Here is a 13,680-nt window from a genome sequence, read left to right as displayed (position 1 = left end):
AATACAATATCTCAGATTAAATCAACCTGAGATACTTCTGTTGAAAACTGATAAAGATATGAAAATGTACATCAAACGTCAAGATGTTATGATTTTTCATTTTTCGTTATTTGATTATTTGGGGTCTATAATTAACATTTATACAATGATAATTCATTGCTTTTGTTATATGGAAAAAAACCATTATTTAAAATTTCCCAGATTTAAAGATAGGTTAATAAGAAGGATGCCTGGGTGCTCAGTCAGTTAAGCATCTGACTCTTGATTTTGACTCAGGTCATGATCTCGGGGTTATCAGACCAAGCCCCGCCTGGTGTCGGGCTCCATGGTCAGTGGGAAGTCTGCTTGGGTTTTTCTCTCTCTCTCTCTATTTCACTCTGCCCTCCCCCACCACATGCTCTCTCTTTCTCTAAAAATAAGTAAATCTTAAAAAAAAAAAAAAAAGACCAATGACAGCTCATGAGAGAGAAAACAAACTAATGAAAAATAAAATATGTTCAACAAATTTAAAAAGACAAAGTAAAATAATGGGTGTGATTGTGGAGGTCGTGACAAATTAAAAATATATGCACATGCACATGTATGTACACATGTACACATGTGCACATTTACATATACATGTACCCGTGTGCGTACGTTTACTAGCAGTAAACGTACTGCTAGGAAAGTGGTATACTCAGAAATTGCTAGTGGCATTGAAATTAAGAACACTGTGTTATTTACTGGAAGCTGGATGGAGAATCTGACCATCAAATTATTCTTTTTGTTTTTCTAAATATAATAAGTGTGATCTTGACAAACTTATTTTGATTAAACTAATCGAGCACATGTGAAGTCCATAAATTAAATATCATGCAATCATTTTTCTTCTTACGAGTATGACTCATTCAGCCCCGGATTCAGAGGGAGTGCAAAGCTGTGAGCAATGGTGCAGTCATTGGTACTGTCAAGGAAAATTAGTACCCTGGAAGATTTATAAAAGATAATTATGTTTTATTTAATATGTCTTTTAAAAAGTCTGAGAGAGCATTTTTGCATGAACTTAGAACCCTATATGCATTTTAAAAAAAAAACCCAATATAGGTTAAACTCTTAGTGCTGGAATTAAAGCAAGTTGTAAAACTAAGAGTTAGGATTCCTCATTCCACAAAGCTGATAACTGTGGGACCATTGGAAAGATAAAAAGTAAGAAATTATGTGAAGCATTTTTATCACCTTCACAGACACGAGCATTTTAATAAAGATGAAGAAATGCCATCACGCTTCATGTTAAAGTAGAAGGGTCTGAAACATTGTGAAATGAGGGGAGCCTAGTATGGGACTGATTTCTTTCTTGTGTTATTTATATGTTTTATTTTACAGACACATTCTTAGCAGCATCTCCTTCAGCCATCTGGAACACGTTTGAGTTTTAATTTTTCTGATTAAATAAATTTATTAATTTTCTCATTTCTCTTAGCATTGTAAATGGTTAATTTGAAAATACTACATTTAGGGAGCAAGGCATAGAAACACAACTACTAAATAGGAAAAAAAATCCTTGAGAATGTAAAAACTTGATTTCAAACAACCTGAAAATATAAGTATTTTGAAGATACGAGCTGCGTCTTGATATTTTTGGTGTTCTTGTGGTGTCTAATGTTGTGTTCAGCATGTAATTAGGGTTAAATAGATGCTTAAGGATTGGTGATGATGTTTTGCTTTATGTATGGTACAAACCACTTAGGATAATACCACTGCTCAGAAGATACATGAATTCTAATGTAATTCAGTCAATCTCTAACAAAACAACTCCAGACAGCTGAGTATTAATGGAGAATACACTTGGGTCACCCTTCATTGCATACCATGACAACAATAATAATATTCATTTATTTAAAATTATATTTAATATCACATTATGTTTAGGAAGTTTGATGAGCAGTTCGGGGCAACTATGTACTTTTATTGTATCTGCATGCCTGGATGAAAAGATATGGATTAAAAATATATATATGTATTGCGTCAGCACCGTTAATTACTTAATTCTGCTGGCTAAGGTCATTTCTGTTATGAAGTTCATTTATAAAACATTCTAATTTAGATAATTTTGAGATAGCTGGATTAAAGGAAAAGGTACGAACATTGGCGCAAATTTGGAAAATGTATGGGTAAAGCCTTAAAACATTTTTCTTATGTTAAAATAAGTGTGTTTTCTGAAGCTATACAGTTGGTGTTTTTCTATATCCTGTTGGCATTAGGTCCTCAACTAATTTTTTCCTCAAAAACAAACACTGCTGAACAAGTAAAAATTATTTTTTTAAAATGTAGGCAAATTACTATATGAATTCTGTTGCTGTCTTTCCTTTTCAACTTACGTAAGAAGATCAGTGAAAATTGAAATTTTCAACTTTTTTTCCTTCTCTTTCCTTTACTTCTGAGTCTTTATGCTGAGTGTCTCAGTTTGCCATTTCTTTAAAAATGTGAGATGTGTTTCTTTCTTTGATGAGGGAGTCTTCTCTGTTAATGCTGGAGAGGGACATCTATGACACAGTGCAGCAAGACTGTAGATGGAAAGAGATCCTCTGCTTCTCCAACTAGTGAGTGATGGCTCAAATAGGAAAATACAGCTTGCTTCCCTCCCCGCTCAGCAACCAGTAATTCTCGCCCTGGTGCAGTTCCCATGAACGTTCTCACTTGTGAGTGTCCCCACTCAGGGCTCACTGGTCCTGCTATGGGGACACAGGCATCCCACATTGACCCCAATTGTCCTCCTTATTCTCTACACTCCCCACACTGAATGTGCTTATTTAAGCCCTTTGAGAAATTTGGCATTGCTGGACAATACTGTCAGGGCATGTGTAGTCCCTAACAGGGGATTTGTGACCATTCCAACAAGATGTGGATTAATATCTACCTTTGCATTATGAATAAAGACAATGCCAATTAATAATGTAAACACACATACAGAAGGCATCGTTAAAATCCACAAGTAAATAGTTGCAAAGACCCGAGCAGCATTTATTTATGTGCTGGTGCATGTGGTGCTAATAATAAATCATTCTTACCCATGCATTAAAGGAGTTATTAAATGTTTGCAGTATTAAAAACTTCACTCTCTGGAAACATTCTGTTTTCCACTAATTTATATTGGTCTCCATTCCATTTTGTCAAAGCAGCTCATATTTCCGAAGATTTCCAACAGGCAGAATTGAGAGTCTAGGGTTTGCAGGCATGAAGAATCTCCAGAGGAAATTGTGAAGCATGTTGTTAGCTTGTAGACTGAAACAGGACTGGTTTTGAATTTCAGCAGCACCTCCTACTAGCTGGGTAAACTCGAACACATCGCAGGTTTAACAGCTTCGGCTCCTTAATTTGGAAAACGAGTCTAGTAACTTCATGAGACCACAATCAGAGGTAAAGAAATCATAAGTGTTCAAGAAATATTTGCTCAAGCTGTGTTGAGCAAATATTTGCTCAAGATCGGTCTTACTTGGATGACTGTGTTACAATGAGCATGTTTTTTGAGACACACGATGACCTTAGGTGGGAGGGGCCATCACTTTTCCTATTCCTTCTCAGGTCACTGTAGAAGGTAGAAACCCTGATAACCTGCCACGGCTCGAGTCTGGAAAATTCTGTGGTGAATGGTGTATCAGCCATGCACCTTGGCAAGTAGACTTTGTGCACATGGGCAACTGCACTTTTTTTTTTCTTCCCTCAGCTACAATAAGAGATCTCATGACTTAACAGAGGTGTAAATTTGCTGATGGAAAGCAAAGAGAAAAGGAAATTTATATAGCTGCTGCCAGCATGCCAGGGCACAATAAAATAGGCAATTTATGTATTAGGTCAAAATGAAGCACACTTCTTTTAAAAAATGGATTTCTGGAAGAAATTGGCACTGGATCCCTAGGAATTCTAATAAAAAGATATTCTTTTCAAAAAATTATAAGATAAAATCATCCTATTATTTGACCTTTCCCCTTCAGTAGTGATTTAGTATGTGCACACCTGAATAAAAATTACATTAGAAGCTAGCTCAAGTTTTCCCACACAGCCATTCTCATTTCTTAAAGCTGACATCCTTAATAAAAGAGAAGTATGTCAAAAGGTCTGTCTGTTCCTAGAGATGTAATGGTCATGCCATTCTTTATATACGTGGCCTCGTTACAGACAAAATTATTTGACTGTCGCTTCTTTTATTATCAGAGCATTTTCAGTTTGGGGTTTGTTCAGATGATAAGCCTCACTAATACTTTTATAAAATACAGACACTGGAGTGAGACTGTGGAGACCCAGCAGGAAAGAAATTGTTTTCTTTCTCTTTTCTTGTTCCTTTTGACTCCACTAGTTCCTCAAACAGGAAAAAAGAAGCGAATTATACCCAAATTTATAGACCCTGCGTCAATTGTTTCTCGTATCTAAGCCAGTGAAAAGTTGTACTCACATAGGAGATTTACCTATGAGAAAATATTCACAGCCACGAGAAAGCAGATACTGGAAGAGCTGGTATAGTTTAGGTAGGATAAATTGTCCAGATAGTCGTCAAAATGCTCCACTTAGTTCTTTGAATTCAATACCCATATCCTCTTTTGATGCTTTTTCCGGGTAGACCAGAGCTCCGGTGGTCTTTCTCACTCCATCACTACGTTGAGGTCGTGCTATAAAACAACCCAGTTTCTTAGTCCTCAGCTATCAAATTGAGTAGAAAGCTTGGAAAAAAAGTTCTCCGAAGAGGACATATAGGAAGGATGGTGGAGCGACCTTCTACTCAAATATTTAAATGAATTTGGATGAACTTATGTTCGTCTATGATATGAAAAGTCTATGGTATGAAAAGCTCAAAATATTATGATGTCACACAACATTTGGTACACCGTCTAGAGCAGAACAAACTTTACGTCTTATAAATGTTTAGGAAAAAAAGTCTGATGATTTTGTATCGCATATTTATCAACTCAGAGTTGGGGGAAAGAAATTTTAGATCTTTTTTTTTCTTTTTTCTCTGAAGCATGTTATAGCCAGTGCATTTTCTCTGAAAACATTAGTGTACGTTCAAATAATAGCTTCATGTCTTGATTTAACAGATGCGGAGACAATGGAGCATGGTCGTTCGCCTCAGGGAATTTTATTTTAAAAAGCCTGTCCTTATTCTAAGTTGATCTGACTTGCATTTCTTCACTTTACTACCTGTTCCCAGGTAACTTAGGGTGAGTTACTCCATGTCACTGAGTTACATTTTCCTGATCTATGCATCTACTGAACGGAACTGTGGAGCGGATGAACTAAGACAATGTATGCAAATTACCGAGTACATCTTCCTGCCACACAGGAGATGCCCGGTGTGTCTTAGTCATTTTGGAAATTGATGTGAATGAGAGGGTTGCTACGTTGTTAAACAAGCCCAGTGTCTTCCAGCCTCATGACTGTGGGCGCTGGGAAGCAATGGCAGTGCAGATGGAACCGTTTAAAAAGGAAGGTCGTAAAAGGGAGCTAAGTTCTTCTATCCTGAAGACAGATGAGAGGGGCAAGGCGGACTTCGCCGTCTGGGAAGTGGTGTTGAGTGAAATGAGGCAGGGAGATGCAGGACTGAGCTGTCCGAGACAGTGGCTCTAGCGATGTGGGATAACTACGGCCCATCTCCCCTGGGCTACACACGGTCTCACTCCTGTTCTCTGATTGCTCTTGTTTGTTCATTTGCTTGTTGGTTTGTTTAAAGCAACAGATGGAGTTTTTTGTTCTTCTTTGAAATAATAATGATAGCAAAGATAAAAATGTTTGAGGCTTTTTCCTTTTCCTTTTTTTTCTTTCATATTTCTCCTTAGCCAAACTCTATTTTGTCACAGTCAGCCCCTTGAGAAACCTTGCGTTTCCACATCTCCGTGAAGGGGCTGTGACACTGGCTGTTGCATCAGGTATAAGAGGAGCGGAAAGCTGGAAGCTAAGTTTCTGCAGTCCTTAGACTTCTAAGAAGATTATTAGACTTCTCCATTTGCAAAATGGAGAAAATACCTTTCCTGTGTTACAAAGGCTTGGGGAATTACACCTGGGAGAGCACTGGAAATCTTTAAGCATAAAAACAAATGAAAGTCATCATTATTAAACAGAAGTCAAAGGACATCCTGAAATGGCGTTCTGAGTCGGAGAGAAATGTCTAGGTTCTGTTAGGCTGCTCTTCGTCTGGGCACGCTATCTGTACATTTTCTTCACATAATTTAGATAATAGTATCCATCTTCTTCATAGGAAATTTTCTCTAAGGGGCAAAAGTTGTAAAACTCTCAAGGCATTGTCAAAGACATTGAGAGTCATTTAAAAATTGCCCAAGTTTTGTCCTTTGCCTTTAAGGGAGGGTACAGTGTAATCAGTGAGATAAGCTGTGAATGTAATGAATTACAAGTCAATGTAGGCTGTGTTAAGGCCATTGGAGACTGGCTGGGGGGAACACACAAAACGGATGCAGGTTATTTGAGGGAAAGAGTTGCTTAAATCTGTGGTCCTATTAGGGAACAACAGGTCACCCTGCCTGGCCTGGGCACAAGGCAAAAGAAACCAAATAAAGCAAAATAGGCAAGCTAACACAATGTCTGCCATACTAATATGAAAAAAATTACACAAACAGTTTATGCTCAATTTAGAAAATGTAGAACAAAGTGTCTCTTATTTGAGATCTTAGAAATGAGAGGCAGCAGAAGAAATTGGAACTCAGGGCTCCCAGCTTCAGTCCTGGTTCTCATTATTTCACAAAAGTAACATGTTTCTATCAGTAAAGATAAGAATCAAGTATGATGAGTGACCAAAGTTTGACTAAAAAAAAAAAAAAAAAGCTTTCTATAGAGTATAATAACATGTTTGATAATAATGTAATATTCAGAATGGTGTATATCTGAATGGAAAGGCCTATGATGAATATTTGTTAAAAGAACACAGGGCAAATGACAGCATTTCAGAGTCTTAGATTTAACTAAGCCATTGGGTTTGCAAAGATACAGGAGTCCCTGTTTCTTCATTCTAGACCTAAAACAGAAAGTAGAGAAAAACAATCAGTGATTTGATGATAAAATTTCCTTAGAATCTAATGTACAGGGGGAAAAAAGCTTTATAATAGTCCTGACAGAAATACATTTCATTTAATAGAATATGCTAGGAAATGCATGGACCTAGAGTGGATGAATGATTACCAGGAAAAAAAAAAAAGTGCTATATCACAATGGCATATTGTGTATCTGATGGCAGCTCAAAATTTTAGGAGCCTTAAAATACTCTTCACCGTATGGAATTGGGTTTCTTTCCGATTATACTGATTATGTAAACTTTGTTTTAACTTGCACATGCTGGACATAGTATGGTTGGAAATGTTGGGTCCAAATGAAGTAGCTGTTCCCTTCATATCTTTTGGGAATGAGGGGTTCAGGCATTTCCTATGAAGGGTTGATTATATGAGGAAGGGGCAGGTGGTCTATGACGGGGGCAAGTGCGAGCTAATCCCCAATGCTCACACTGAAAAGGAAACCATTATTTCACAAAGTATCTTTTTTGAAGAGTGAATCATTTTGCTTGCTTTTATTGCTCTCAGCATTTTTTAAACCTTTACTCAATATCAGACATATTTTGTGTCAAGTGCAGTTGGCTGTTCTAAGAGCCATGTAATCATTTTCTTCTTCTCTTTTCCTTCCTCCCTGCCTCCCTTTTCTTTCTTAATTTTCTTTCTTTTTTTCTTTTTTCTTCCCTTTTCTTTTCTTTCTTCCCTCCTTCCTTCCTTCCTTTCTCTTTTCCTTTCCTTTGTTTTTGATTAAATGAATCCTGTCAAAGAATTTCTCTTCAAAAGATAATGAGATTATATATTTAATTTTGGAAAGTTCTGATGGTAGTGGTTCTACATAGATTGTGTATATTTCCCTTGCATGAACTTTGTGCTGAGAGCTGCACATGACCACTACTATCACCTTTGTATTGTTGAACATTCTTACCCGACATGAATGAAGGCACCCTGTAGAGACTGGTCATTAACTGCAGGGTCTTCAGCCATTAGGTATCTGTGAGGAGATATTGTGTTAAATATATGGTTCCCTACCAAACAAAGACAGTCAGTTTGTTCACCACCAAACTCTGACAATCAGAGTAACCTAACCACAACCAAAAACAAAAAACACCCAACAACCAATAACAACAACAAAGGTAATGCTAGTCTATTAAATGGCCATCTTAGAACCCCCAAATGTTTATTCTGCAGTGATGTTTTGAGAGCTTGTGTTTTTGCCTCTATTTTTATCATTTGGCAATGTGGACCTGAACATGACTTAGGGGAAATATTCAGAAGATTGAATTTCCATACCCTTATCCCTTTAACTTGTTTCAATCTATCTCCAATTTAAAAAAAAAAAAAAAAAAAAAAAAGAAGAAGAAGAAAAAGAAGAAAGAAAAAAGAAAGACCCCTCCCAAAAAAGACATTCTTTGAGCTTCATCACATTTTTGTTTTCTTACAAATAAAGGTATTTAATATATAAGTAATAGCTAGAAGCCTACTGAATAAAATGTAAGATGAAGAAAATGCAAGAATACAATTTAGTTCTCTCCCTTACAGCGTCCTCAAGCTCTCTCAAAAATTTCCAACTCTTGATAGCACTCAGTTTTCCTTAGATTTTAAGATAAACACTTGAGGGACGCCTGGGTGGCTCAGTGGGTTGAGCCTCTGACTTCGGCTCAGGTCATGATCTCTGGGTCCTGGATTGAGCCCCACATCGGGCTCTCTGCTCAGTTGGGAGCCTGCTTCCCCCCCCCCATCTACTCGTGATCTCTGTCTGTCAAATAAATAAATAAATTTTTTAAAAATAAATAAATAAGAGTAAACAATTGAGAAAGATCTTTCTCTAAAACAAAATGCCCTAATGCACCCATCCCAGAACACATTCTCCCTGCCTCCCTTGAGAAGCCTGCTGCTCTCAGTTTTGGTTACACTCCTTGGTTTTATGCTTATGCAGTAGTCAAACAGGGGATGCGTTTTCTCTGTACCAATAGAGGAATAGCCAAATGACTATAGTGAATGATCCTTAAAGAATTACTTAAAGGAAGAGCATTTGGATTTCTTCCTCTCAGTGTTCCCAACCCTGGGATGGCATTGTTTGAAAACAGACAAAACAAAACAAGACCAACTTCTGGGACTGAAATTCTTTGTATGTGTTGTTATTTGCAGTGCATGCCAAGACATTCATGTGAGCACCAGAGCCAAGCTGGCAGCTAATTAAATATATATATGTATGTGTTTAAAACAACCTAATAAGGAGCATTGGAAATCTTCAAGATGAGCGAATATCTTATAACTTCTTCCGCAGGTGCGAGGATAGCTACAAGCCATGGACTTTCTGTCCTGCTTCTTGTTTGTGGCTTTGTGAAGGGTGCTTTGCTTTAATCTAAAGTGCTGACTTTTTTCCAATATCACTTTCTCTTCTTAAAGCAAAGAGCAAATCGCCTGTAAAATCTACGGAGCGGACAGCAAAGTTGACCCTAAACTCCAAGCACCACTCTGCACCCACTGTTCTCTAATTACCTACCCAAGGAGCGCCTGCTTCCGGAAGCATAAACGAAGAGGCTATCACACGCTTTGTTCATAACATTTTCTTGGGCAAATCACTGATCTTTTATTTCAAGAAAATTAGTGTGAAGTGATAGGACTTTTTCTAATAGCAAGATCTATTTTTTTTTTCCTTTTCCTTCGGCTACTTAAAGCATCATCTCAATGACTGCTCAGGGGTTGGCCTGAACGTCATCGGTATAGCAAATATTTACTATGGATTTCCTACTAAAAGACACATTATCTGCAGGAAACAAACAGAAATCAAAAAGCTACAGAACATAAACTATCATCAAACAAAACCCCCAGTTTGGGGCAACAACAAAATTGTCAACACTGCGAGTCAACAAGGAGAACGTTATTTTAACTAAGACGTAATAAAAGAGTTTTTTTTTTTTTTTTAATTTTCTCTTTTTTCTTGGATTTTTTTTTTTCCTTTTTCTTGATTATAGTTCTTTTTCAATGGTGGCAAGTGCTGATTACGGCCAATCCCTGTCAATCCTGGGAGGTTTCTATAAATACATTTTGAGTGTTCTATATTTCGATGTATTTTAATTCATTTTGCAATTCCTGTATATGCAAACTTGACAAGTTCTGTAAATTGCTTATAGTACGTGTGATATAACTTCAAAGTAGATAGACTATGACCCTCATGCAAGCTGATTTTTATCATTAAATATATAAATATATACATATAGAGATCTATATGTTGGGCCACCAACCAACTTTTTTTAGATAAAGCATTTGTTTTTCACTTATAATTCATATATTGTGTGAATTTTGTAATGCCTTGTTTCACTTCCACAGGTTTGACAGCTGCAGATGGTCTCTGTTGCCCTCTGCTTCCTTCTGGAAAATGCATATTCAAAATTGTATTGGTCTCTGATAAATGAATTAATTTTGTTGTGTGTATGCTGTGTTGAAATTTGCTATGTTCCTTTATATACGGTGTTTATTGAGGTTTGAGAGTCTCTTGACTCTGAAGAATGTACACTCTCTGGTTTTGACAGCTATCCCTCTATTATTATCATCGTTATTATTTTCAAAAAGCAAGGTTGCTTCTAGAAAATTTGCCTTGGAGGTGAATGTGGAGAAGGTGAAGTGGTCACCATGATTACCCAAAGTCATGGAAGAACACTTCTTGCTGTGGCTTAAAATGCTGCTTTCTTTGACCTTTATGGATTTTTGTAGCTTTGTCACTCTGTTATTTGCTGCTAATTATATTTTAATGTCTCCTAATTAAAAATTAAAATTTGGTTGTTGGCTAAATATAATATGCAAAAGATGACTGCAAATCCCCAACTAAAGAAGACAATGTGTTCAAGTTTTCACTGGTTAAGTGGATTATAATTTCAAATATTGCATTCTTATTTTGGGCTTTATGATAATTCAGATTATTTTATTTGGAAACTGTTTTCTACTCTGGCAAAGAATGATAGGCAGAAATTAATGTGTTCCAGATACACTAGAATAGATACAGATTGAGACAGAAATGACTTAAGTTTTCCTTACAGAGAGATTCTTCCATTTTCTTTCATAACAAAACCAGAAGATGATCTTTGTAGGACCAGCAGCTTATAGGCAAAGGTCCTAAACTGAAGCTTGAAGGCAATGAATACCTCTGCTTTTCAAAGGTAAATGCATTGATTTTCTGCTGTTCAATTACAAACAGTGTGCATATTTTCATAATATCTTAACATTATCTTTGAGAAATAATGTTTCAGGCTAAAACTTTTATTGACTTCTTTTTGTCCATTTGGTTTATTATTTCAGTCTAACGAGAAAAATAAATAAAGGATTTAATTACGCTATTTTATTAACCTAGAAATTTATTTTCTTTCAAAATTTAATACTTAAAATGCATAAATTAATGTTAGATAAATATTTATTAAGTCTATCTGGCCTCTAAAGATCACATATATTCAAGCGTAAATTAGCTTACTGATTCAAATTCAGTCAGGCTGGGAAAATCCACCATGGAATTTACTTTTACCCAAAGTTCAGGTCATGAGATTGGTCAACTCTAAAGCAAGACAGACGTGTATCTTTATCAATGATGTTTACCATGCTCGCTCGTAATAAAGGATATATGCTGGCTTGGGAAGAATTCTCGCTAGATTCATTGTGTCAGTGTCCAAAATAATGAAGTCTCCTTTGTCAGTGGGATTCCGAGAGTCTGGCTCACTGACCACTGTGAGAAAGAACATGGCACACTCTTTCTATCTCCAAACTTGAAAAGTTAATGTGTAAACTTAAATATTGGATCAAAGCTTTAAAAAAATTAAAGAATCTGTCTAGCGTTTTTCATCTTGTATCGTGTACCTCTGGGACTACTACTTATAGTAACCATGACTAGAAACAAAGATTGAAAAATAAATTATATGATTTTCTCAACCTTGATTTCTAAGGTTATGAAATGTTTTTCAGAAGAGGAAGTCATAAAAAGTTGAAATTACTTACCTGAATTCAAACAAATTCTTTAGTTCTTTCTTAAAGACTTACATATTGCTTACAAATGAAACAATGCAAATGAAAACCCTTGAGGATAAAATAAAATAACAAAAACCATCTAAAGCAGAAGCTCTTAATCTGAGTTGTAAACAAGTTTAGTGAAGTCTATGAACCCACAAAAATTATATGCATCTTCTTTATCCATTCATCGATTCATGAACATTGGGCTGTTTCCATAATTTGGCTATTGTAGATAATGCTGCTAGAAACATAGGGATGTATGGATCCCTTTGAATTAGTGTTTTTGTATTCTTTGGATACATACCTGCTAGTGCAATTGGGTCAGTGGGTATTTCTGTTTTAAACTTTTTGAGGAACCTCCATGCTGTTCTCCAGAGTAGTTGTACCAATTTGCACTCCCACTAGCAGTGCAAGAGGGTTCCTTTTTCTCCACATGCTGGCCAACACCTGGTGTCTCTTGTGTTGTTGGTTTTAGCCATTCTGACAGGTGTGAGGTGGTACATGTGTATTTGTTCCATGGAGATGGTCCCTTACGTTCATTAATGCTGAAACTGATTTGATTATGATTTGTTGGCTGAAAAGAAGAATGCTTGGATGTTTTTGAGCACCTAAAAGGATCTGATTATTATTTTGAACTAATTTACCTTAAAGTTCTTAGAAGCGAGACATGTTTAGGGAAATAGTAAATATAATTTAAGAAGTAAATGTAATTTGAGATAATACATAAACTGTAATGGTGTCTTAGAGTTAAAACTACAAGCTACAAAATACAATGCACATAATTTCAAATAGGAAGCCCAAACAATTTTAATTTTAAAGTTTGTTTATTTATTTATTTAAGTAATCTCTACACCCCATGTAGAACTCATGACCTTGAGTCACAGGGTCTTCTGACTGAGCCAGCCAGGTACTCCAAAATAATTTTATTTTTTTTTTTAAAGATTTTATTTATTAATTTGACAGAGAGAAATCACAAGTAGACAGAGAGGCAGGCAGAGAGAGAGGGAAGCAGGCTCCCTGCCAAGCAGAGAGCCCGATGCGGGACTCGATCCCAGGACCCTGAGATCATGACCCGAGCCAAAGGCAGCGGCTTAACCCACTGAGCCACCCAGGCCCCCCACTCCAAAATAATTTTAATTGGAGAACTGCTCATTAATAAGGGAAGCAGTCTGTCATTTAGAAAGTGTTTTAAATTTCTTTGCCCCAGTGATGGCCTAGATAAAGTCCTTTCCTGTACTGGAGGAAAGACAGACAGGAAACATCCAAAAACAAGGGAATATAAGATAGTGTTAAATTCTAAGGAAAAAACCCATTAGGACAATAGAAAGGACCATGACTGGAAGTGACCAGGGGAGGCTGCTCAGAGGAGGCAGCATTTAATCTTGAAGAACAAGAAGCTTGTAGCGGAGAGGATCTGGGAAAAGCTTCCAGGGAGAAGGAACAACAACTTGCACAAAACTCCAAAGGGAAGTCCATCTAAGCTGGCTCATGCATTAGAAGAAGACAAGGGTATATTGAGGGGAGTATGGCAGGAGATGAGATCAGGCAATGGAGAGCCAGAGAAATGAAGCAAGGGCAGAGGAACCAGTTTGTGAAAACTCCAAGGTGAGCTCTTTTTCAGAGATCCAGACACAGGCTATCTTCAGACCTGACTTCT

At 36.7% G+C, this 13,680-nt stretch overlaps 1 protein-coding gene across 3 annotated transcripts in view; it reads left to right on the top strand.

Annotated features, from left to right (window-relative positions):
- Positions 1-11,945, top strand: part of VSTM2A (V-set and transmembrane domain containing 2A) — a 28,206-nt gene extending 16,261 nt beyond the window's left edge. Inside the window, exon 5 of one of the 3 annotated variants that reach the window (XM_044245682.1) lies at positions 9,435-11,945. In XM_044245682.1, the coding sequence (XP_044101617.1) occupies positions 9,435-9,523 (89 nt within the window). In that variant the 3' untranslated portion in view covers positions 9,524-11,945. The other 2 variants (XM_044245683.1, XM_044245684.1) reach the window with 2 other exon arrangements.
- Positions 11,946-13,680: the final 1,735 nt, after the last annotated feature.

The sequence above is a fragment of the Neovison vison genome, chromosome 4, assembly GCF_020171115.1.
Source record: "Neovison vison isolate M4711 chromosome 4, ASM_NN_V1, whole genome shotgun sequence".
Lineage (NCBI taxonomy): Eukaryota > Metazoa > Chordata > Mammalia > Carnivora > Mustelidae > Neogale > Neogale vison.
Note: the sequence above shows the minus strand (reverse complement) of the source record. Positions and strands in the feature narration are given on the sequence as shown.